We start from the raw sequence: 25479 nt of genomic DNA, 5'->3' as shown, positions 1-25479 counted from the left end.
AGGGTCAGACAGTGAATACTCTGACCAGGAAGAGGAATAGAGGGTCCCTGCCTTTGGCCAGCAGGAGGAAAGGGATGACCTGGTATACTGGACTGTGTGGATTCGATGGCCTGGCACATCAGACCCACAGAAGTATAAGGCTTTGGTAGACACTGGTGCACAGTGTACACTGGTGCCATCAGGGTGTAGGGGCACAGAACCCATCTGGATCTCTGGAGTAACCGGGGGATGCCAAGAATTGTCTGTATGGGAGGCTGAGGTGAGCTTAACAGGGGACAAGTGGCAAAAGCAATCCATTGTGACCGGCCCAGAGGCCCCTCGTATCCTTGGCATAGACTACCTCAGCAGAGGGTACTTCAAAGACCCAAAAGGGTACCAATGGGCTTTTGGTGTAGCCACTGTGAACATAAGAAGATCAAACAGCTATCTACCCTGCCTGACCTCTCGGAAGATCCCTTCGTTGTGGGATTGCTGCAAGTTGAAGAACAGCAGGTGCCAGTTGCTACCAGGACAGTGCACTGGTGGCAATATTGCATGAACCAAGCCTCCCTGGCTCCTGTCTATGAGCTGATTCATCCATTGGAGAGCCAAGGAGCAATCAGCAAGACTCACCTTTTAATAGTCCCATATGGCCAGTGCAAAAGTCTGACGGAGGGTGGAGGCTAACTGTAGACCGTCATGGCCTGAACAAAGTCATGCCACCAGTGAGTGCTGCTGTACCAGACATGTTAGAGCCCCAATATGAACTGGAGTCAAAGGCAGCCAAGTGGTATGCTACAATTGACATTGTCAGTGTATTTTTTCCAATTCCTTTGGCATCAGAATGTAGGCCACAGTTTGTTTTCACGTGGAGGGGTGTCCAATACACCTGGAAACGACTGCCCCAGGGGTGGAAGCACAGCCCTACCATTTGTCATGGACTAATCCAAACTGCACTGGAAAAGAATGATGCCCCTTAACATCTACAATACATCGATGACATCATCGTGTGGGGCAACAAGGCAGAAGAAGTGTTTGAGAACGGAAAAAGAGTAATTCAGATTCTTCTGAAAGCTGGTTTCACCATAAAAAGAAGCAAGGTCAAGGGACCTGCACAGGCGATTTAGTTCTTGCGAATAAAATGGCGGGATGGACGCCGTCATGTCCCTATGGATGTGATCAACAAGATAGCAACTATGTCTCCACCAGCTAACAAGAAGGAAACACTAGCTTTCCTAGGGCTTGTGGGATTCTGGAGAATGCGTATTCCAGGTTACAGTCAGTTTGTGAGCCCTCTCTATCAAGTAATATGAAAGAACTATTTTGAGCAACAACAACCCTTTGAGCATATCAAACAGGAGACAGCTCGTATGGTAGCTCTTGGGCCTGCCCGGACAGGACCAGCTGTGCAAAATGTACTCCACACTGCAGCTGGGGAGCATGGTCTCACCTGGAGCCTCTGGCAGAAAACATCAGGAGAAACCTGTGGTCGACCATGAGGGTTTTGGAGCAGGGGGTATTGAGGATCAGAAGCCCACTACACCCCAACTGAAAAAGAGGTACTAGCAGCATATGAGGGGGTTCAAGCCCCTCCAGAAGTTGTTGGTACAGAAGCATATCTCCTCTTGGCACCACGATTTTCCATGCTACACTGGATATTCAATGGAAACAACCCCTCTACGCATCATGCAACAAGCACTACATGGAGTAAGTGGGTAGTATTGATCACGCAACAAGCTCAACTGGAGAAACCCAACCACCCAGGAATCCTGGAAGAGGTCATGGACTGGCCAGAAGGCAGAGATTTTGGAGCATTGCCTGAGGAGGTGGCTTATGCCCAAAAGGCACCACCATATAATGAGTTACCAGAAGATGAAAGGCATTACACTTTGATTACTGATGGGTCTTGTTGTGTTGTAGGAAACCATTGGAAAAGGAAAGCTGCTGTGTGGAGTCCCACACGACAAGTTGTTGAAGCCACTGAAGGAGAAGGTGAGTCAAGTTGGTTTGTAGAAGTGAAAACCATCCACCTAGCCCTAGAGATTGCTGAATGAGAAAAGTGGCCAGTACTCTGTGCTGAGTCCTGGATGGTGGCTAATGCCCTATGGGGTTGGCTACAGCAGTGGAAGAAGACCAATTGGCGGTGCAGGGGTAAACCCATCTGGGCTACTGCATTGTGGCAGGGCATCGCTGGCCAGGTAGAAAACATCTCTCTAAAGGTACGTCATGTAGATGCTCACATGCCCAAAAGCTGTGCCACTGAAGAACATTGAAATAAAGAACAAGTAGAGAAGGCTGTCAAAATAGAAGTAGCTGAGGTGGACCTGGACTGGGAGCACAAGGGTGAGCTATTTGTAGCTCGATGGGCCCACAAAACATCGAGGTCTAGAGAGAGATGCAACATACAGATGGGCTCGTGATCAAGGGGTGGACCTGCCCATGGAGGCCATCACACAGTTGCTCATGAATGTGAAACATGTGCCACGATCAAGCGAGCCACACAAGTAAAGTCTCCCTGGAACAGAGGGAGGTGGCTGGGTTTTCCATATGGCGAGGCCTAGCAAATTGGCTATAATGGACCACTGCCATGAACACGCCAAGGCAAGCGCTACGTATTCACCATGGTGGAAGCAACTACTGGTTGGCTGGAAACATACCCTGTAAACCACACCACTGCCCGAAACACCATCTTAGGCCTTGAAAGACAAATTTTGTGGCAACATGGTATCCCAGAAAGAATTGAATCAGACAATGGGACTCATTTCTGAAATAACCTCATAAACTCCTGGGCCAAGAAACACGGCATTGAGTGGATGTATCACATCCCCTATCACCCACAAGCCTCTGGAACGACTGAGAGAGATAATGGACTGTTAAAGACTATGTTGAGAACATTGGGCAACGGGGCATGGAAGCACTGGAATATAAATTTGGCAGAAGCTGCTTGGCTGGTTAACACCAGAGGATCTGCTAACCATCCTGGTCCTGCCCAAACAAACCCCTACATACTGTGGGAAGAGATAAGCTCCCCGTAGTGCACATAGGGAAGTTGCTGGGGAAGGCGCTGTGGATTGCTCCTCCCTTGGGAGAAGGCAAAGCCATTCATGGGATTGTTTTCGCTCAAGGACCTGGGTGTACTCGGTGATTAATGCAGAAGGATGGGGAGACCTGGTGTGTGCCTCAAGGAGATTTAACCTTGGGGGAAAAATAATCTGTGATGTGAGTCGTATGTTGTAGGAAGTGATGTAGCAGGAACAACCTGAACCGACAAAGAGTGGGTTTCACAAGTAACCGGACGAGTGATGACCCAAACCAAGCCAGTGTTGGTGCCCAACAATTAAACCTACTGCCTCTCCTGTCCTGAGCACCCATCTTGACAGATGGGGTCCAAGTCATAGCCTGTTCTTCTGAACATTTGGAGGAGGGGAGGAAGCCCATGGAATGGGAGAATAATATCTATCTGTTAAAGGACAGAGGATAGTAGTTAATGAGAATGTATAAATCTGTATGTTGTATCTGTATGGGTATAAAGATGGTTTAAGTATGTAGTATAAGTTGTACGTATTGATAAGAAGGGATTTCAGTAATGAGAATTAAATACAACAGGGTGGTTAGAAGATATATATGTGTTAAATTATGTGGAACCTGAGCATGATGCAAATGACATGGAATAAGGGGTGGAGATGGCATTGGGTCTGGCCGAGACGTAGTTAATTTTCCTCCTAGCAGCCCTCATCATGCTGTGCTTTGTATTGGTAGCTAGAAAGGTGTCGATAACACACCAGTGTTTTGGCTGCTGCTGAGCAGTGCTCCCACAGCATCAAGGCTGTCTCTCCAGCATTCCCCCACCTCACCCCCAAAGGCCAGTAGGCTAGGGGTGGGCAAGATCTTGGGAGGGGACATAGCCAGGACAGCTGACCCAAACTGACCAAAGGGAGATTCCATACTATATGATGTCTGCTCAGCAATAAAAGCTAAGAGGAAAGAGGAGGAGTGGGTGGCATTCATTATTATGACATTTGCCTTCTGGAGCAACCACTATGCCTACTGAAGCCCTGCTTCCCTGGAAGTGGCTGGACATCACCTGCCGATGGGAAGTAGAGAATAAATCTCTTATTTTCCTTTGCTTTCGCACACGGCCTTTGCTTTTGTTTTATTAAACTGCCTTTATCTTGACCCATGAGTTCTTTTCCATCTTATTTTCTCCCCCCCCGGTCCTGCTGAGGAGTGGGAGTGTGTCATGGTTTAACCTCAGCCAGCAACAAAGCACCACACAGCCGCTCACTCACTCCCCCCACCCCAGTGGGATGCAGGAGAGAATTGGAAGGGTGAAAGTCAGAAAACTCATGGGTTGAGATAAGAACAGTTTAATAATTGAAGTAAAATGAAATAGAATAGTAGTAATAGTAGTAATAACAATAACAATAATAATATAATACAATAATAATATACAAAGCAAGTGATACATTATACAATTGCTCACCACCTGCCAAATGATGCCCAGCACGTCCCCAAGCAACTATCGCTGCCCCCCGGCCAACAACTCCCCCCAGTTTACATACTGAGCATGACGTCATATGGTATGGAATAGCCCTTTGGCCAGTTTGGGTCAGCTGTCCTGGCTGTGCCCCCTCCCAGCTTCTCACTGGCAGGGCAGAGCATGGGAAGCTGAAAAAGTCCTTGACCAGTGTAAGCACTACTTAGCAACAACTAAAACATCAGTGTGTTATCGACATTATTCTCATATTAAATCCAAAACACAGCACTATACCAGCTACTAGGAAGAAAATGAACTCTATCCCAGCTGAAACCAGGACAGAGTGATAGAGCAGCTTGGTGGGCACCTGGCGGCCAGCCAAGGTCAACCCACTACAGATGCCAAACAGGTTGTCACCCAGCTCAGCAAGGCAGCCAAGCTGCACAGCCGCCAGGAGCCAAACCTGCCCAGGCACATCCCTGCTCAGATGGGCAGGTGACTCCCCAACAGCTGCTGGCACCCGCAGCTCAGCCTGGGGGAACATGGGGGCCACCTGAGCACCAGCACAGTCAGCTGGAGCCACTGCCCCTGTGGTGTCCCTGAGGCTTCGGTGTTTGCCAGCACTCCCCAGGACGGTCCAGGGCATCAGGGCATGGCATGGTGCTGCTGCAGAGCACCATGCCCCTCCTGCCTTAGCAGGATCTGTCCTGGTGGCCCTGTCTTGCTCAGGAGGTGTCTCACCCCTCCTGGCCTCAGTATTCTTACACGCTAAATTAGATCTCTAATAAATAAGTAATGATGAATAATGGGATTAAACAGCTGCCAGGCAAAGGGAGCTGGCAGGGGGAGGTGTGCCGTGCTTGGAGGCTCGCCCCAGCAGTTCGTGGCCCTGGCAGGGCTGGTGTGGGGACCCAGACTGGTTCAGAGCGAGTCCCAGCTGGCGGTGCGGGCTGGGTCTGCTGCCTGTACCAGCAACACCCTGTGCTTCTAGCCCTGGTGCTGGCGCGTACGTGGTTGCCCCAAATATGTGCCCAAGGAGGACCCCCATACTCCCCGGGCTCCCCTGGTCCCAGGCTGCCAACACGCTGCGCCCTCGGGCCCTCGCCCTGCCACCCTCTCCTCACCCCCCTGCGCTTCTCTCGTTCCCCGTCTCCAACAGATCACTGAGGCTGGTATTACTATAATCCCTGGCTTAATTTAAATCCTCCTCCCATCTCATGTTTTTCCGAGGGGGAAGGAGGGAATTGATGCACTTTCATGGCACCCACTCGGCCCTGGGGCTGGTGCTGGGTTCGGCTGGTCAAAAAGCCCTGGGCATCCACACGAGGGGATGCCGCCCCCGGGGAAGGTGCCCGGGGTGTCTTGCAGCCCCCAGTGAGCGGCGTCCTCAGGTTTTGGAGCTGTCTCTGGGTGGGCACCAGGCACTGGCGGGAAGACGAGCTGAGGGTGCCCGGGGGGGCAGGTGGCTCCTGCTCCCCAAAACCCGCCTGCAGCCACCCGGGGGTTTGGTCTCCCCCTCCCTCTTCCCCTGCCCCAGGCTGGGGTGACCTTGCCGCTATTTTTCCTTTCAACCACCTGAAATATTTGTATTTGCTGCTCTTCCCCAGAAACCTCCTTCTCCCTCCTGGTCCCACGGGCGATGGTGAGGGTGGGGGCAGGCGCACTCCTTCGGGCAGCTGCCTCCCTCAGCGCTAAACGGGGAATCGAGGAGAAGCATGCGGGGTATTTGCTGATTTATTTCTGTACATGCCGCTCCGCGCCGCAGCGGGGCTCCCGCCCGCTGAGGGACAGGGCCCCGAGCCCGCCGGCACCGGTGCGGCGGCCGGGCGGCCAGGGGCTGCCGGCAGCGGCAGGGCGCAGGGGCCCCGCTCCGCAGGCGGGTACGGGGCCTTCGCGGCGGGGGCGCCGCGGCCCCACACGGACCCCGTGCAGGCCCCACCACGGCCTCGGGGCACCCCCGGTACCGCTCGCCTCAGCCGGGGCGGGGGTCCCACCGCGGCCGCGCGGGGCTGGGATGGGGCCAGCAGGAGGGGGGAAGGGCTGACACAAGGGGGCAGGGGAGGGGTGGGGGGGGGCCGCGCGGGGGCAGCCGCGGCAGCGCCGGGGCCCGCCCAAGCCGCGGGAGGGGCGGGGCGGGGCGGGGCGGGGGCGGGGCTAGGCGTGGCTCCGCCCCGCTGCCCGCGCGGCCACCGTCGGCAGGGCGCGTGCGCTGCGCAGGCGCGCGGGGAGCCGGCACCTGCGCCCGGCGGGTCGGGGGCGGCGGCGCGCAGGGCGCTGAGGTGAGGCGAGGCGAGGCGAGGTGAGGGCCGAAGGGCGGGCGCCATCTCCCCGGGGCTGCCCCTCTCCCCCGGCCCCTGCCGAGGGGCTTCGCGCCCCCCCCTCGCGGGCTGCAGCTCCTCGGCCGCGTCCCCTCCCCCTGCGCCGCTCCTCGGCCGCTCCGGCCCGGCGGCCCGGCTGTGGGTCGGGCGAGGGCCCGCCGCAGGGTCTCGCCTCACGCCGGGCCGGCAGCCAGGGCCTGGGGAGCGGGGTGGGGCCCGGCCCGGCTCCGACGCACGCACCCCGCTGTTCTTTTCTGCAGACGGGCGCTGCCGTGAGGGGCTGGCGTCCCGCCGCCCGTCGGCGTTGGCCTCCGAAATAGCTTGCAAAGGGCTGATCAGCGAACGCCGGCTGCAAACAGCATCGGTAACGTCAGCGTCATGGGTGGCAGCGTGCCCGTCGGTGTCATGGCTGTGTCATGGCTGTGTCATGGCTGTCAGTAGTCTGCTGGCCTGCTAGGCTCTGGGGTAGTCTAGCATAGCCCATTAGTCATTTTTTTTAAAACATTTGCTAGTCGCTTGCCAGCAAACCATTTCTAAATGGAAACTGTTGTCAGGTCCGATGGCGTGTGTCAGGAAGGGCTTTGGTGACAGGGGGCAGGGACCATCTTAAACCTCCCTCAGCAAGGGTTTGGAAAAGGAAGAGAAAGGGTTTTGAACAGCTCACCTGCTCAGGGGAGAGTTTCCCAAAGCCATCAACCCCAGGGAGCTATGCTGCAATTCCTGTTTGTCTCGTGGGATATTTGCATTTTGTTGTTTGCTTTAGAACCACTGGGTTGCACAAATGCTTCTCAAATGCCCCATGGCCCATCAAATTAGTTCAGCCGTGCTTGATTTGGGGAGTTTCTATGCAGGGGAAGTGAAATTGGTGAGTGTTTAGTTACTTTCTGCACTTTCCACAGAAACTAACTTGAAACGGAAGCAGAAGTTTCTGATTTTGGCTTTGTGGTGAGCGCTGGTTGAAAGAGCTGCAAAAAGAGTAGAAACAAAGTTGAACAGGCCTCCCTGCGATTAACGCAGAAAGTGTTTTTTGGCCTGGAAGGAGTAGGAGTGCTGATCTGAGCAGTGTCCAGTGCTCCTGCTTCAGTCAGCTGGAGGCTGATCTGGCAGTGTCATCACTAAGCAGCACTACGGGTCCACACCCTTCCCAGGAATGTTGGTAGCAGGTGTAAGCGAGCCAGATCCCAGCTCTTTTCATGTGAGGCTCTTGCCAGCTGGCTCACTCTTCTGGGTAGTAGATTCAGGTGTGTGTTCAATCCTCAGATCAGATTCCAGAGTGTGTGGGTAGGCAGGCCAAGCAAATCAAAGCTATCGACATCCCCTGGGTTGAGGGGAGCCACAGGTTACACAGCCTGTGCACTCATGCCAGAGCTCCTTCAATTTATTCTTTCCTTATTTTGGGTTTAGCATCCATAATGTACTGTGTCTGCCCTGGTCAGAAATAGGCTGTGTTCCATTTTACTTAGAACAAGGGAAACTCTGTCCTCAGCACCTTGTCCTTGCTTGTTTTACTCCAACCATCAGTGCTGCACTTCCAGCTTTTAGAGCTCTGCTGTTGTTCTTCCAGCCTGGGTCAACATTACAGATTGAAAGGCAGTGCACCGAGCGCAGCTCTGGCAACCTCACTGACTGATGCTTGTTTTTTAGCGACTCTTATGCTGGAGGAAGGTATTCCCTGGACAGTCCTGGAGACAGAAGCGCTGTATTTCTAGAGCAGGTACAGTACAGACAGCAGCGAAACAAACCTCTTTCTGTCAGGCCTTCACCTTCGCTTGCAGAATGTCCCTAGGAGGGGGCGGGGACTGGTTGGCACTTGGCCTTTCTCTTGCGACTGCTGACTAAGGAACCTGTGGTGTCGGGGTTGTTGCAATGTGAACTTGCACCTGTGCCTTAGCAAACTGGCCTGCGAAAAGCATTGCCAAAAAAGAGTGGCAGAGAAGCTGGGTCTCTGTGCCTGGGAAACCCCTTCCAAGCTGTAGAGATCACATGCAGAAAACAAGCGCGGCTCCACTTGAAAGGTGAGTCAGTGTTCCTGGGGTGGCTAAGAACTGGTTTGCCAGATGACTTGTATTGATGCTAGACCTGTACATCTTTTACATCCTTCCAGTAGGTCGAGTCAGATAGGAGAAATTATTTAGCTAGTGGTTGTACAGTGGAAAGAAAGGCCTGCTGACGGTGATCCCTGGCAATTTTGCTGTTTCTGTGATAGCCTGAGGGCACAGGCCAGAAGAGATGTTTAACTAGTGATGGTATGTTTGGAAAAACTAGACAAGCTTTCAGATACAGAGTTTTCACCAAAAGTGGTATAATTGATACTAAACTCTCAACAGTTGTTCTCACCTTGCACTTAGAGTGGTGACCTGCTGCTTCTCTTATTAGAGAGATTACCTCCTATATACAAAACTAGTTCAGAAATGGGGATGGAAATACCATATTCTTCCGTGTGCAACTTTTCTGCAGAATCCATGAGTCAAGTAGGTATTTTGTACTATTTTTGAACCCTGCAGATTGCCTTGGTACTGCGCCCCTCTGTCCTGCTGCAATGAGTGGGAAGTCCTTGCTCTTAAAGGTCATTCTCCTTGGGGATGGTGGAGTTGGGAAAAGTTCCCTCATGAACCGGTACGTCACCAACAAGTTTGACTCACAGGCTTTCCACACAATTGGTGTGGAGTTCTTAAACCGAGACCTGGAGGTGGATGGACGTTTTGTGACCCTCCAGATTTGGGACACTGCGGGACAGGAAAGATTCAAGAGCCTGCGAACTCCCTTTTACAGGGGAGCAGACTGCTGCCTGCTGACCTTCAGTGTGGATGACCGGCAGAGCTTTGAGAACCTTAGTAACTGGCAGAAGGAATTTGTCTACTATGCTGATGTGAAGGACCCTGAACACTTCCCATTTGTAGTCCTGGGCAACAAGATAGACAAACTTGAGAGACAAGTGAGCACAGAGGAGGCCCAGGCCTGGTGCATGGAAAACGGTAACTATCCATACCTGGAGACTAGTGCCAAGGATGACACAAATGTGGCGGTGGCCTTTGAGGAGGCTGTGCGACAGGTGCTGGCGATGGAGGAGCAGCTAGAGCACTGCATGCTGGGCCACACCATTGACCTGCACTCCAGCTCCAAATCAGGGTCTTCCTGTTGTTAAGAGTGGCTGCTGCTTTGGGAACGTCGCTCGAGCTGGCGGCTGGATCGGAATAAGTGCAGGCAGCTCTGGGGCACTCTGAGGAGAGTGGCCACAAGGACAATAGGTGGTTTGCTCGCTGGGGAGTTGCAGCCTCACCATCTGAATTCTGGATGGAGTTTTTGGGCACAGAGGATGTATCTGCAGGAGGGAGCTGTCAAAAGAGCATGTGAACGTAGTCATGCTTCCATCTCTGCCTGTTTTAGCAGGTTTAAAGGACTGGGTTAAAGTCCTTTAAATTCACTAAAGACAGCGAATTCTGATCTGTACCAAGAACTGCCTGCGGAACAAAGCTGAGAGCGTTCTAGACACTCTTTGAAGTATTTCAGTCCTGAACTCAAATACTAGACCCACTAAACTCATGACCTTACTGCCAAAGGAAAGTCTGCTCAGCATACTGAATAAAACCTGTTGTAGAGACTTTAGCCCATGCGACTGTGAGAATGCCAAATACTGGAGTGGCTGAGGTGTATGTATCTGTTGTTTGGGATAAATGCATTGTGTCCTGAGACTGAATTGTGCTGAGAATTGTTAGAGCTCTGATCTGAAGCAACATACGAAGGAGAGATGGACCTGTGTTTGAATGTGGCAGCATCACTTCTTCGTAGCTGTCTATTTCTGGTCTGTTTTTCCTCACCTCTAACTTTGTCTTGTGTGAGTGTTATTTTGTGGAGAGACTGTCTGCTTCTTGTTTAATGTATGTTTCCTTGTCTCTTCTGGAGGCTCAACACCGGATCTCACTTCTCATACCTTGAAGGCCTGGATGAAAAATACCGATGTGGACACTCGCTGGGTCATGTCAAAGGGTCTAGAGTTACTCGGGAGTTCAGGACATCTGGAGCGTGAAACTTCAGCTGGTTTCTGTCACAAGTAATTGCCATGTCCAGATGATACACTCTAGCAGACTGGTTGCTAGGTAGGTGGGATGTCTCCTAGGTGTGCAGGAGTCTGGGGGAGTCAAGCTGTTAAATCCACTCACTCGGTGTGCAGGGCCGGTTACCACTGTGCTTCGTTAGCTGGCGGATCAGCGTCTTCAGTTGCTTTAGCACAGATGTTCCCATCTGGATGCTGCAACATAGAACCATTCACTTTATTGCCCGTTGTGTCAGGTGTAGTGCTGCTGAGCACAGTTAACTCACGCCATTGTCCTGGCCCTTGCTCCCTAATGGGGAATCCAGTACGTTTTATCTGTAACTCATCTGACAGACTTTACTGGTGGAGGACATCCACTCGGTTGATTGGCCTTTGTTAATGGCTGCTGTGTTCAGTCCACTGGGGAGAGAGCCGCACTGGTTCCTCCTCTATTCAAGGTGGCTTAAAAACAGTAGGGAGGGGGGCAGGGAACCTTCTAGGAAAGGACACCAGGCTTTGCTGATCCCAGCTCCTGCCCCCTGCAAGGTGTTAGTCCCAAGCTAGCTGTGTAGCAGAGAGCTGAGTGCTTGCTGACTGCTGTCTTTACCATTATAACCTCGTGTCCTGCAACTTCCCGTGCAAGCGTTTGTCCAAAACTATGACTTTGCCCATGAGCACATAGGAGCCTGCCACGGGGAGAGCTTCCCCAAGTACGTATCCACTAGCTGCTGAATGCAATTCCCACTGTGATGAGCTACTGGATGGTAAATTTTGTAGCTCAAATCGAGCAGCCTTGCTTATGCTGTGCTTTAGAGCAGGGCAATCTCTGCCCTCGTGCTGGCTGGTGGCAGCTAATCCCCATCGCCTAGCAGTCTCTGAGCATGCAGGGGGTCTCCTCTGGGGGAACTCAGGGTGATATTGCCCTTCTCCGCCAGGCAGCCACATGTGGAAGGGACTGAAGCTTTAATGCAAAGTGCTTTAGAGGGATCTGATTTCTAAACAGGGCTGAACACTCATATTCACGGGGATAGATAGGGAGTGCTTGCAGTTTCTGGAAAACCAGGTCCCTTGAGGTATAAGAGAAGGCTCTGCCTCCATAGCTGCAACAGATTTTTACAGGATATTAAAGTTATTGTTACTGTTTATTTACCAATGTCTGACCTTCCCAGGCCTCTAGATTTTTCTTCAGTTTAATAGTGCTTGATATTTCCTTCACGATCCCAGACCGTGACCTGTGGTTCTGATTTACACCTCTGAACAGACGCGTTCCCCCAGCGCTGGTTCGCACAGGGGTCCTGGTGTCAGAACAGGCTCAGGCCCTCGTGCGCTGCCCGGCCCTGCCAGAGGGGCTGCTGAGGGAGCTCCCTGCGGGTGAAACTGCCTCTTCCCCAGTGCAGATCTCATGGGATCTGTGTGAGGACTGGCACCTCCTGTGGGAGAGGGCAGAGACTGAACAAGCTGGGGTGTAGGAGGCACCGGCGCAGCACGCTGTTTGCAGTACCCTGGGTGCGTGTTGGTGCTGAGAGCTGAAGCTCAAGAGCCTCATTGTGCACAGGCTGTGCAGACGTTATGTATTGCCAGACGGTGTTACACAGCATCTTTTATTCCTAACAGACATTGGACATTATTAGGTTTATGTGTTTTAAAAAAAACATTAAAAAGAAGTATAGTGTAATATATTTAAATTGTTTAATTTATTTTAAATGATGCGCACAATTTCCAAAGGAGCCAGGATTTTGAACTCTTTGTTGCAAAGTTCAGTGCCAACAGCCATCCCCTCCCTGTGTCCACTCATGCTGCTGTGGTTGTTGCTATTGCTACAGAACTGGAATTGTAAAACCAAGATTCTACCTTTATTTCAGCAAATAAAACATGGATGTATTCAAGTGAATTCAGGAAGTGGCTGCCTTCTTGGTTTACCAAAGTTCAAGTCAGCTCCTGTTCTCCTGAGGGATGTGGAGCTGGGTTGGTTGTAGCATCTGGCAGAGAGAAGTCACTGAGGGATCAAAGAGGTTGGTTATTCCTGAATGTACGTAGCTAGACCTGTAGTTGAATAAATACAGCTTATTCACCAGCTGAATCCAGTGACCAGTTTTGTCTTTTCAAGAGTGTATCAGAAAACACTTTCATAACAGAAATATTCCACATTGCTTCCCTCTGTCACTACATTTTAATTTTCAGCCTAGGCTCTCGGCAGCAAGCTGGGTACTTTCCTTTGATTTCTTCCTGTGATCTTGGAACCGGTCCCTCGGGCTGCAGGGGGTTGTAACCAGGCATGACTTCCATAGGACGCTGAGATGGAAATCGGCATATGGGGAGTGTTCTCTTTGCTGACCTGCCAGGATGGTCGTTTATTTTGGGAGGCTTTCTCTGTGTTTGCAGAGTCCGTGCCTGCTGTTTCTGTTGGCAGAACCTTTTGGTTTATTTTTCTCCCATGTCTGCTTGCCTATCCATGCTTCCAGAGGCAGAATAGGGTTTCAAGTCCTTGGAAATCCTACTTTTTAAATGTGGGCTGGAGTATGTGGGGCCTCCAGCATCTTACTTCAGCTATTTCAAAACAGCTGAAAGCAAACAGCTGATGTGACCTGGTGGGAGATGGTCCCAGCCTTGGAGGAGTCGTGGGGGCTGGGTGAGGCTGTCTCACGTCAGCGAGGGTCTGTCTAAAACCATCAGAACCACTGACTCCCCTGGTGTGAGCGATAGTGAGGCTGTTCCCTCGTTCCCCACTTGGCCACTGCAAGCAGCGGTGGAGGGCTCAGTAGGTTTTGTCATGGCTTGGGGAGAGGATGGATCCCTGGAGGGCAGAGAGTGTCTCCAAAGGAAAGCAGTGAACTGCTTCTGTGTGCAACAGGTGCTACAGCATATCCCTGCATGCTTGCAAGGAGGAGCGGTGGGGAGTCTCCTGGTCCCATCCATCCCTCTCTCCCCCAGCCCTCTCGAGGATTTTGCTGCCCTGGGCCAGGTAGCGCAGCTGTAAGGCCGTGCAGCTGCTTGGTGGGCCGAGGAAACTGAAATCTCTAGAACTGCTAGCAGAGGAGCCCCAAACGGCTGCAGATGCCCTGGAGGTGCTGTGCTCTCTGGGTGACCCAGGCTGCTTGCACACCATGCGTCTCCTCGGCGCAGCTCCTCCCTAGCTCCCGAGGCTGGCTCCTTGCAGCAGTGTGGCTGTAGGGAGGCTTGCAGGAACGTGATCTCTCTGGGGACTGCGTGTTTCTTACGTGTGTCTGTGAATGAGCAAAAAGATATAGAGAGTCTAAAAATGGCCTCTGAACCCCACTCCAGGCTCCAGTGCTTAACAGGGAGTTTGCTGCTGCTCTGGCGCCAGGGGCACTGGTGTGGCCTGCTCTGGAGGAGGGAGCACTCCCTGCTCTGCCGAGGAGGGGCGCGGTGGGAGGCAATGGCAGCTCCAACAGCGGTTGCCCAAAGGCCTTGGGTGAGTCAGAGTCCCTCGACTGAGATGGGGCCTGGGACAATCCGTGAAGTCAGTGAAATCGTGGGTTACCTCCTCAGGCAATTGCTTGGGCAAAAGCAATCGGGAATGGACAGAGATACCCCTTGACTCCCGTGCTTGCATGGCTGGTGGAGCAGCTCTTTCCCGATGGCTTCAAGGGGTCCTTCAGGGGCTGGTGCACATGGCCATGGGCGGACGCAGGACTCCTGACTTCATGAGCAGCCAAGTACAGCATCTGCCTGTGCTATTGTCAGTCTTAGTCCTTTCTGTGAGGACTTCCCGCTTCCTGTTCCCTCCTTGTCCCCGGGCATCTCCTGTGCAGAGCTAAACTGTGCGCAGAAATGGAGAGAACCCAGCTGGGTGCCTGAGGTGGCAGGTGAGACCCTGCTGTGGGGCAGATGGGCGGCAGTGCCGTGCCGTGGCCCCTGCAGGCTGGGCTGCTGGCCCGCTGTGCCCCTGCCAGGTCACCGCTCGCCACTAGCAGCCCTTCCCCTGCCCTAACCGAAGCCAGGACAGGACTGGGGGGAGCGTGAGTCTCCCCTGCCACGGCCAGCATGCCCGCTGTCTGTTCTGCTGAGTGTTCGTGCAGGCAGAGGGTGGAGGCCTGAGCCGAGGCAGCGGGCAGCTGCTGGGTTTGCCTGCAGTGCTGCCTGCTTTCCCTGAGCCTTCCTGCTCGTCCCACGCAGACTTACCCCTTGCTAAGAGAGCAAGGCAGGGGACTGTGCCTGCCTGGGTGGCTTCAGAGGAATTTGCTATGGAGTTGAGGGCTTGCAGACGGGCTTCGACTGGCAGCGTGTGAACGTTTTGTGTAGCTTTTATTTGCTCTTCCCTTGACTGGAGTGTGCAGGACAGAGCCCAGTGTAAATGACGGCACTAGAGGGAGATGGCAGCTGTTTTTTCTGGTGTGTGGTGGGTGCGCTGGCTTTGGTTTGGAGGCTCCCCGGGCGCCCGTAGCAGCAGACGTGCCTCTGCAGCGAGGGCTTCCCGGGGGAGCTCGGGCAGCGCAGCGGCAGCCACGGCGGGGCAGGGGCCGGCGCGAAGCCGGGGCCCGACGGCAGGGCCCGACGCCGGCCCTGTCCCGCTGCTCCCCGGCGGCGCCAGCCCGGGCCGCTGCGGCCGGCGGCCGCGGGGAGGAGACGGAGGACCGGGGATGCGGGAGCCGGTCCCGCCCCGGCCGAGGGAGGCGCCCGGGAGCGGCATCAGCCTGGCGGAGCGCTGGCGACCCGGGGCCGTCCCTACACGAACACCCCTGAGTGCCGCCGTCCCCTCCCCTCTCCTTCCCCTGCGCAGGGGAGGTGTCTGCCTGCCCTGGCCCAAGGGCTCGCTTGCCCGGCGTCCCTTGCTGGCAGCGGCACAGGGCCTCCTCCCGGAGCGGCAGGGCATGGGATGAAGGGGTGGGAGTCGCCTTGCCCGCACACCAGCGAGGCAGCCCATGGCACCTGCTCCAGGGTCCCTTCCTCTGGTCCAGCCTTTGCGGGAGCAAACTGCAGCTGCGTTTCAGCCGCTAGGCAGGGGGAAAGTGTTTGATTGCACTGGCTCCCCTCCTTGGAGCTGTGGTGATGGGCCAGTTTAGAGAGATGTGGTTTGGTACGAGGCAGGGTTTACTCCCTGTCTTTTCTCAGCCAGTTCCTGGAGGGCACCGGGTGCCCAGAGAAGGAGCTGTGAGGGCAGGTCCCATGTCCCCAGGTGGGGTGGCAGCAGGACAGAGCCAAGGGCACACTGGACAAGAGGCTACATGTGTCCTTCAGCCCTCGGACTTGCCCAGCACCCTGGCCATGCTGGCCGCTTTCACACGCTACCGCGTGCTGCTGTCCCCAACCCTCACCCCGGCCGGGGGGCACCAGTCTCTGCCAGGGGAAAGAGATGGTGTTTTGTTCCCCAGCTCGCTCCTGCCCAGCGGCTGATCATGCACACACAGGGCCCTTTCAGCATGGGGAGAGGAGGGCGATGGCATCTGGGAACGTGGGGAACAAAGGGCCGCATTGATGCTGGCTGCAGCCCCATGGGTTTCTGTGAGCCGCGGCAAGGCCAGGGGTGCAGGCACAGCTGTGCACTGAGCTGGGGCAGCAGCAATGCATGAGCTAAACCTCCCCCGGCTGGGCTGCATGAGAAGCCTTGCTGCCTGCCCGGAGGGGGCTGAAGCTGGGGGAGGGAGGGGAGAGTGTGATTTGGGCTAGCATCCCATTTAGGAAGACCAGCAAGGGTCCTGGCCGTGGGTAGGTAACAGCCTGCTGGCTCTCAGCCCACCCGGCTGCTCATGGGCATCTAGTCTTTCCTGAAATCTGCCTCTCGGGCAGATCCGCTGCAAACGGCAGTGGTGCCGGGGTCTGAGCATGGGGCTGGGAGCATCCCTCTGTGGCCTCACTCCCCAGAGGCTTCTGAGTGCACCTCCTAGGGGGAATTTCCAAGAGAAGCAGCGTTTGAATTGATAATTTTTGAGTAGCTGCTGTGGAAATGTGTGTCTAAGGGCAGTGTTCATCTGATCAGGGGCAGAAAGTCACCAGCCGATGACCTCCTCACACACCAGCACTGTGCAAACTGTTAAGGACCCTGCGGCAAATGTGCCACCCACAGAGCGTGTGACACGTAGGGCCCTGCAATAGTCAAGTCCGCCCTCGTGCCTAAACAAGACGCTCCTATCTCACACAGGGCTCTGCAAGTGAGAGAATCATGCATCCTTTGTGGCTCTGGATGTGCTCGTACCACATGCGTTGCCTGATGCGAGCTTTGCTTGAGCCATGCCAGTTTTGTTTGTGGTTGTGCTGTAGGTGCTACGTGAGGAGACGTGGCAAAGGCTGTCACCACGTAGGCTGAGTATTAAAGGGCGGCAGCAGCTCCTACAAGACCCCAGCTTTCCTCTAGGTGGCTGGAGGAGAAATAGAGGTTTTAAGGGCTCCCCAGCTGGAAACAAAGATTTTGAAGTCAGGGTTATGAACCTCATGGCTGGGGTGGGAAGGAGGGGTGGGCAGAGTCCTGGGGAGCTGCTGGCCCACACATGGGGCTGGTGAGCGCTGCTCCTCTGGGACCTCCTCCGCTGCAGTCTCCCCTTCCCTGCTTTTTTTTGGCCACTGGGGCGGGGGGGGAGGTGGGAAAGCCATCACAACAAAAGGACAGACAGACGTATATCTTGTTCAGAATGTTCTTAATTTTAACTTATTTTCTTTAATTTTTATAAAATACATCTTGTAAGATAAGTCTCTAAAAACTTGCTCCTTTTTATTGCTTGTTAACAAGTTGAAATTCTAGATCAGAAAGGAAGGAAACACTTTCAGTTGATTAACTCTCTTTTTGCGTGTGTGTGTGTGTGCACATGTGTGCGTGTGTGTGTGTATGGGGTCTGGGGACAAGGGTGGGAAGGAGGATCTGGTTATTTTTTGTTAAATGGATACCAAAAAAACCCCAGCAAACCCCCAAGAGAGATAGTGTTGATGTGAATTTCCAGATCTTGACTGGTTTCTCCCCACCCTGCCGTCCCTCCTGGCATCTCCCCCCTCCCCAGCCCGTGTGCGTTGGTAGCCTGGCCAACCTATTTCAGCATTCCTGGCAGCAAGGATCCTTCGAACGCTCTGCTCAGCAGATCTGCTCCTTTATCCTTGCCCCTGCTGAAACAGGTACTTAAAAAAAAATATTATAATAATACAGACAAAAAAAAAAATCCATGCAAGATGGAGCTACAGTCTGCCACTGAAAGTAGTTTCTCCAATAAATAAACACTAAGATTAGCATTAAGGAGAGGCAGGGAAGAGCAAAACAAAATACCAGTTGGTGGGGAGGACTGGAAACAGCATTTTGGCGGGTCTGGCTGGACCCATGCTACGCAGCCAGAGGACTTTTCTCCAGCAGCCATGGAGAGCGATCGTGGGGGAGAGGTCGTCTCCACCAAACCCCTTGCCCTGCTGCCCCCCTCCATGGGAAAAGACTGAACTGGCACCAGAAGGATCTGGTTTCTGCCCCGTGACGCCCAAGCTGCCGCCTTTCCTTCCCTCCCCAACTCCTTCATGGGTTTCGACTGGAAGCGAGATGCTGCCAGTCCCTCCTGCCCTGGCAGACACAAGACAGTTGTCCTGACTTGCAGGAAACGTGGGGAAAAAATGTGAGGGGAAGAAGGGGGCAGAACGAGGGAAAGTTACGTTTGACACGGGTGAGAAAAAATCAAGCTCTCCGGTGCAGCGGAGGTTAGAGAAGCAGACGTCACCCCAGAGAAGAGCACCATTGTGAACGGACGAGAGCGTGCGGCGAGCGCGGCACTTGCAGGGCGGGCGAAGGCGCGCGGTCCAGAGGGTCATCCCCTGCCTACGGAGGGATGGCTCTGGCTTTACGCTCCCAGGACACAGCACAGAGATGTCCCCTCTCAGTCAAACCTATCTGCCACCTCTCTGCTGCCTGGAGGGTAAAGCCAAGAGTCCCCCTTGTCTACAGAGACACCAAACTCCTTTAGGCTTTAATAGGGGCTGCTGGGTTAGGGCTTTATCAGCATCGGGGTCAGCACTCTCTTCTCCGCAATGGGAAGATCCTTGCCCTGAACTCCCTTTGCCTTGGCTGCAGCAGGTAGTTTGGGGAAAATTCATCTTTCTTTGCTAAGGGGAAAAGAAAAAAATCCTTCTCTTATTCTCCATCCATGGGTGGTGACAGCAGACAGCTCCAGGAGAGTCACTAGCAATGGTACCAGGACTGGGCCAACTTCCTTTTCTCTCTAGGTAGCCTCTTGCTACTCATGGAGCAACCTACATGGATTTCCTCCTCCCAGGAGCATGAAGGCCTTGTTCATCCCTAGGCAACATCGGGACACTGGAGTAAGTCCCTCCTCTTCTCTGGCTGGTTTTGGTGGGCTTGGCCCTAGAGCGAACTGGTTACAGATGAGCAGAGAGAAAAGTGCATGAAGAGATGTCCATTGGTGGGAAGCTCTCCTTCCTGGTCATGCTCAGCACGATGGATGTGAGGCAAGAAGAGGAGGGGAGTCAGCGGCGAAGGCAGAGTTAATGCAGGAGATCTGGTGTCAGGTGGCTGCAGTGTTAAAGCCTCAGGGTTAGAGAAAAGAAGGGCGTTTGGTCTGGCTGGGCTCCACTGTGCGGGCTAGAACTTGGTGCCTCGGCCCATCAGCTTGAGGACAGCAAAGTTGTAGGTGGCGGCGATCATGAAGGTGAGCTGTGGGTGGGAAGAGAGTGAGCGAGGGGGGAGGAGGAGAAATGAAGCTCCCATGGGCGAGGAGGGTGGGACTCCTCACTGAGGTATGCCCAAGGTGGCGTCCCCAGCCCAGCACCCCAACAGGGCAGTTGCCCCGCGAAGCCCCGTGGCCCTGCTGCACCGACAGGACACCACAGAGTCTCGTCACTGGTGTAAAGCAAGAGGAGAGCTGGGGAAAGGCTGGGGACTCAGTGCATGGGCAGCAGGACCTCTCCCTGGTGGTCTCCTAAAGCCTCTCCAGATCCCCTCCAGCAGCCACTTCTACCTGAGGTGCCCGAATTTGCCATTTGCACTTATGTGCCAGAAAATGACACGAGCACGGGCTCTGTCACATCCGTGCCCACCACCTCTGTTGTCCTCTGCCCCCACATCCTTGCCGGGTGGAGGAGAACGGCCGGGCAGGGGGAGCACCGACTCACCAGTGAGACCAGCGTGGCGGCTGCCCCCACGAAGGCCGCGATGAAGAGGTGGAAAGTCATCTGGAACTGCAAGGGAAGAGGGGGGTGAGCTCCCGGGGTCCCGCATGCCGGCTGGAGAGGCCGGTGCCAAGGCCACCCACTGAGGGGAGTGCACATCAGGTGATGGGAGGTGCTCACCTCGCTGGTCTTGCAGATGGAGAGCAGGTTGGAGCCACACACCTTGCCAGGGAAAGCGTTCCAGGGCAGGACGCCTGGTGAGACGTGGAGAGCTGGGTGAGCTGGGCACGGCCGCCAGCCAGCTGCCTTGCTCAGCCTCCCGCAGCTACATGTGTCACACACACCCTGGCGTTTTGGGGCTCTTCAGCACTTGCCCCTGCTTTATCCCAGCCTTATCTGCCTGGATCCTCTCCTCCACCCCCTCTCCTCCTCCCTGAGCCCTGGCTCCTGGGCAGTAAACATAGCACTCACCGTACATCCTGGCATCCGCACACAGGGTGCCGATGCTGGCCGAGGTCTTGCTGGGGTTGGCAATGGACTGGCAGGTGGTCCAAGTGTTAAAGTAGATGTAGACAGGCACCGCGGAGCAGGCGAAGACCAGGAGCCAGATGATGGTCAGGACGTAGGTAATGCCCACAAACTGCAAGGGGCAGGACAAGCCGGGGCAGAGCCGTGGTTACTGAGCGGCCAGGGACACGGACAGGGGAGCGCGAGGGTCCCCAGGCAGGAGGGGGCATGGAGCAGGCAGGGGACTGAGATGCTGCCTGCATCTGGCTCCGCACTGCCCGCCAAACCCAGCATGTCCCCAAGCAGCCAGCATGGAGCAACAGCCCGAGCCGGGCACCCCTGCAGCTCACGGGGACAGCATCAGCCCCAGGCTTGCAGCTGGCTTTGCGTACGTGGGGGTGACCGGTGGCAGCAGCAGAATGGCTGCCACATCCCGTGCTGGGGGGGTGAAACCATGGCCGCAGCCAAGCAGGGTTTGGCTTCTGCTGGAGGGCAGCTGCAAAACCCGCCTTGGTGTGCAAATGCGGCTTTCCTGCCCTCCCTCCGCGGCGCCACCCCGACCGGCCCCCGAGGGAACCACAGCCGTCCCCCTCCGCTCCCCCAGGCCATGGGCTCCCCTTGTCAGCACTTTGTCGTGGTCCCCAAGCACAGCAGAGAAGACAACCCCGGAGCACTGGGTGCCAGAGAGCCTCGGGCTGCCGGCACCGCAGGGATGCTCATGACTCTGCATAACGATGCTTAAACATGAAGCAGTTTTGTTAAATGTGGCCATTTGGGCTGCTTTGGTCCCCAGGGACCACAGCAGGCCTGGGGGAGGGTGGCCGGGCTGCGCTTCCCTTTGGGATACCCCGAAACCCGGACGGCCGCAGTGTCCTGCCCTTCGGCCACGCCAAGCGTGGCAAACCCGCTGCGGGCGCGCGAAGGGGTGCCAAACCCCGGTTAAGATCACCTTGTCAGGATGTCCTAGCCACTTTCCCAAACACTGACACACCCGCTGCAACGAATGAGCTCGCTGGGGGCCTCGCGCTCCCCTCCCTTTCGGGCCCCCAGTTACCGTTGCGCTGAGGCCCTTGCCGCAGATGGTGGTCTTGTAGTCCCCGAAGATTTGCCGGACAGCTCCGGTGGTGTAGAAGCCTTCGGCCAGCAGCAGGGCTCCGTAGAGGAAGAAGAAGGAGGCCGTGCCATAGATGACGTACTGAAAAGCGTGGATGCTGCCGGGGAGAGGAGCGGGCAGGGATGCTCAGGCGCTGGGGCGGTGCTGGGGAGCTCAGCCCCGCATGTGGCATGGCCGGGGCAGCCTGGCCACAGTGACTTACCCCCCCCATGCCACCCCAGGGGGACCGAAAGAGAGGGTGAAGCCATGAGAGGAGCAAGCCAGGGCAAAGCCATGGCAAGCAAGGCTGGCTGCTGCTGCCAGCTTCCCCGCGCCCTCCATACCTACCCCATGCAGAGGTCCAGCACTAGCCAGGGCACCTAGCGAGGGTCAGATAAAAACAGGGGTGAAATGGAAACAAGTGGCCACCGGACCCTGCCATGCAGCCGTGGCACCAGCACACAGCAAACGCAGCCTGGAGTCTTCATGGTGCCTGGGTGACAGCATTGCCCTGGCCAGCCCAGCCAGACACCTCCTCCCAGCACAGAGCAAGACGGAGACACAAGGGGCCCCAGCATGAGAGCAATGCACCGCAGCAGGGTACTTACACATCGATGAGATACTCATAGTCCTGGTAGTTTTTGGAGAAGTAGGTCTCAATGAGCTGTTCGGTGCCTGTGAGGGCTTCATGCCCACAGCCACAAAACAGCGCCACCCCGAAGAAGCACAAGCCAGTGGCAACCAGTGAAGCAAAGGGTGCCCCAATGAGACATCTGGCACAGCACTCGAGCAAACCTAGGGAGAAGAGAGGTGAGGTGGGACAGGACTGCTGGGACAGGGAACGTGCAGATCCTGCAGCTCAGGAGCAGGCAAGCGTGGGGGGCGGAAGGTGCTTGGCGGGAGGAGGGAAGCAGGTTGAAGGAAAACCCAGAAACGATTCATTGTGGTGCTGGAGAGCCAAACCCAGCAGCTTCCCCGAGAGCTCTCTAAGCAGCAGGGCAGGATCACAGCCAAGTGTGCCCAGGGACAGGGGTGACGGCAGCGTGGGGCACCGGGGCCGCAAGGCAGCCCCTGGCTGTGAGGTGGATGGGGAGCAGAGGTGACCCAGCTGTGCCAACCCGTGCGAAACAAGATGGAAATACAAGGCGATGTAGCGTAATGCCAGAGGGACCCAGCAAACAAGCTGCTAATGGGCTGCAGCAGCCCTGTTACGCGGGCAGATGCGCTTATGGAGAGGAGCCATGTTAGTTCCCCAAACGTCAATGCTTGTGTAATAGATTTACTCCTCCAGGACAGATATTTGGCAAGAGGGCACGTGTACCTGTGCATGGGTAGGGAAAGTGAGGGCACGTGCCAGCGTGCTGCTTAGATTGCCTAAATGCTGGATTTTTTCCAGCGGTGCGCCATGGGCACCTGCTCCTTCTGCATGTCGGGGCTCTGACGTGCAGGATCGTTAGCTCAGGTTCCCGATGGGCTGGGTTGGGAGGTGCTCAGCCAGCCGCTCTTCTGCCCAGTTCGAGGGCAGGCAGCCAGGTGGGTTTGCACAGGAGTGTCAGTTTAGCTCCAGCTAAGCTGTGATAACCTGCTGCCCTGTCTGTGCAACACTTCCGTGCAGGGAAGCTGCTCCCCTTCCCCAAGGTGCAGGCTCCGGCACCCCACTGTCCTGGGCACGGCAGCTGCCTGAGCACACCCTGTCTGGGCATAGCATTTGTGCCTTGAATGCCAAAAAGGCACGCGTGGGAAGCGTTCCCAAACCCACGCTCCCTCCACGGGTCCCACAGTGCTTATCTCCTCCCTCAAAGGACAAGAAAGCCATGGGGTCCCGGCCAGCAGTGCCCTCCCCTCCCCACTGGGCGCAAGGTCGCGCCGTGGCACCAAGGACAATGGGGGATTGTCCCTGGCACTGCCACCCCGGCGGCTGCCCGTGCAGAGAGCAAACAGGGAACAAAGGCAGCGCTATGGGGGAGTGCTGGGACCCCTCCCGCTTGTTTGCCTTGGACGCGGCAGGTCCGGGGGGGTCCCGCTCCCCCTGGCCAGCACTGTTCCCCAGACCTCGCTGGGACCCATGCGGACGGCCCTGCGCACCCAGCGGGGTGCTGGGCCAAACGCGCCTTTTTTTATTTTTAGTCACCTGGTGCGGCAGGTGCCCGGGGCTGGGGCACGGCGAATGGCCCCGCTCCCGGGGGGCTGTGGGACCCGGGATGCAGCAGGGCCTGGTGGGCTCCTTGCCACAGCTCCGGCCCCTTGGGCTTTGGGAAGCTGCGCTGGGGAAGCCTGGGGAGGGGAAGGGAGGAGAGAAAGAGCCCTTGTGCCTCACAATCCCGGGCCTTGTACCCGGGCTCAGCTGCTGCTGGAGCCAAACAATACGCTGCAGAAAGCAGGAGGAGGAGGAGGAGGAGGAGGGAGGGTGCCGGCAGCCCATGGCACCTTTGGGAACAGAGCACCCCTGATGCCCTGGGGGGTATGCCGGTAAGTATTAGCTCTGGTGTATTGGTAGGGAAACTGAGGCACGTGGAGTGCCTCCATTTTCCCAAGGCTGCTGGCATACAAGTGGCATGAGCTGTGGCAGGTCTCAGTGCCCTGCCTGGACCTCCCAGCTCCCACCAGCCCCAGGCAGGAGCTCTCATCTCTCCCGCCCATGTGGCAAGGGCTTGGGTGGGACCGGCTGTGGGGATGGCATCTGTCCCCACAGACAGTGCGTGAGCACACAAGGACAGAAAACAGGAAACAAAACACCATCCCCGCCATGCCGAGGCATCCTCCCCGGCAGCTCCCATGGCTGGCATGGCCACACTGGGGCCACCAGGACCCGACTGGTGCCAGAGGAAAGTTTCAGGGGTCTCTGCTCTGGGACAGGGTCCCCAGAGCCACCAGCGACAGCTCTCCGGGTGTCTGCCACCCTCACCCCATACTCACCCATGATGCTGGACTTGGTCAACTCCCCTGACTGCCCGCTCGGCTGCTTTGGTGCTGTCTGCGGGAGTCCTCGCCTGCCTGGCGGTCCCTCGCCCTGTATTTTCCCCTCTGGGTGCCTGTCCCGCTCTCCAGCAAAGAAAAGGGCTCTCTGAGTGACAGCCACCCCCCTTAAAGGGACAGGACCCCGCCCCTCCCCCCGGCCCCCCCAGCACCCCTTGGCTGCCAGCTCCTGGGTGCCCAGCGGCTGCGTGGGCAGAGTCGCCCCACAGCCCCGCTCAGGGCTTTTGGGGGAAGAGGTTTTTGCAAAAGAAAGAGAGCAGCCTGGTGGCTGGGGTGGGCTCATGGGATGCCCCTTTGTTGGTGGCTCTGGGGACCCCCTGGGCCCAGCCAGGCTGTGTTTGCCCAGGCTACCCACTGTGGCAGCATGGGAGCCCAGCCCCACAGGACAGCAGTGATGCCCCTCTGTCACCTCCCTGACCCCAAAGCACCCATGAGCGGAGAACAAGGGTTCCCTGTCCCAGGCACCTGCTTTCAGCCTTGGGGGCTTCAAACTGGGAGCTTTCCCCCTTTTGATGGGAATCCTGCAGCTGTGGGGGAATGGCACTCGGGTGGGCACATCCGTGGGGTACCCAAGTGATGGGTATGGCTCCAGGGCTGCAGCAGATGGAGCCAGCTCCCTTGGGTGCTCCTGCTCCCATGGGTACCCCACCTCCCTTGGGTACCCCACGGATGCTCTCAGCTCCCCTGGGGGCTGCGGCTGCAGAACCAGCACAGGGCCGGGGAAGCCTGCAGAGGGCAACCGGCCCCTTCCCGGCGGGCACGGGGTGGACAAAGCCCCGCTGTGTCCCTCAATGCCCCTCTTTGTGCCAGGCAGTGAGGTGGCAGGGCCCGGCTGTCCCTGGGGCTGGGGACGCTAGTGGGCTGGGGGTTCCTTGGCCGTGGAGGGCCAGGAGCAGGGTGGGCCACCTTGTGGGGACTCCTGCCCCTTCTTCACCCACCCAAACAGCCACCCCTTGGCTTGCCCGCAGATGCGCTGGGGGGAAACACCACCTGGGCAGCTGTGCAAACACTGCCAGAGCTTCATAGTGGCCAGCTGCACCCCACA

At 56.1% G+C, this 25479-nt stretch overlaps 2 protein-coding genes across 10 annotated transcripts; one reads left to right on the top strand and one right to left on the bottom strand.

Moving 5' to 3' along the window:
- The first annotated feature begins 6671 nt into the window (after positions 1-6671).
- RAB9B (RAB9B, member RAS oncogene family) lies at positions 6672-15276 on the top strand. 8 transcript variants are annotated; one of them, XM_082322852.1, is made up of 4 exons: positions 6685-6735; positions 8419-8488; positions 8666-8789; positions 9279-15276. In XM_082322852.1, exon 4 carries the CDS (start codon positions 9314-9316, stop codon positions 9917-9919), a length of 606 nt encoding a protein of 201 aa, XP_082178978.1. In that variant the 5' UTR covers positions 6685-6735; positions 8419-8488; positions 8666-8789; positions 9279-9313; the 3' UTR covers positions 9920-15276. The 8 variants fall into 8 exon arrangements, with proteins under 8 accessions (XP_082178974.1, XP_082178978.1, XP_082178977.1 ...); XM_082322851.1 differs by having other exon boundaries at positions 6685-6755; XM_082322847.1 differs by lacking the exon at positions 8419-8488 and adding an exon at positions 7035-7138 and having other exon boundaries at positions 6686-6735; positions 8530-8789.
- A 2497-nt stretch (positions 15277-17773) lies between these two features.
- Positions 17774-24495, bottom strand: PLP1 (proteolipid protein 1). Of its 2 annotated transcripts, none has more exons than XM_082322949.1 (7): positions 24375-24495; positions 22067-22253; positions 21315-21576; positions 20330-20498; positions 20039-20112; positions 19862-19927; positions 17774-19403 (listed from the first exon to the last, which is right to left on the bottom strand). In XM_082322949.1, the coding sequence occupies exons 1-7, from the start codon at positions 24376-24378 to the stop codon at positions 19332-19334; spliced, it is 834 nt and encodes a 277-aa protein (XP_082179075.1). In that variant the 5' UTR covers positions 24379-24495; the 3' UTR covers positions 17774-19331. The 2 variants fall into 2 exon arrangements, with proteins under 2 accessions (XP_082179075.1, XP_082179076.1); XM_082322950.1 differs by having other exon boundaries at positions 21420-21576.
- Between the last annotated feature and the right edge of the window lie 984 nt (positions 24496-25479).

This window comes from Platalea leucorodia (assembly GCF_965183815.1).
Source record: "Platalea leucorodia genome assembly, chromosome: 10".
NCBI lineage: Eukaryota > Metazoa > Chordata > Aves > Pelecaniformes > Threskiornithidae > Platalea > Platalea leucorodia.
This window is presented reverse-complemented; position numbering and strand designations above follow the sequence as displayed.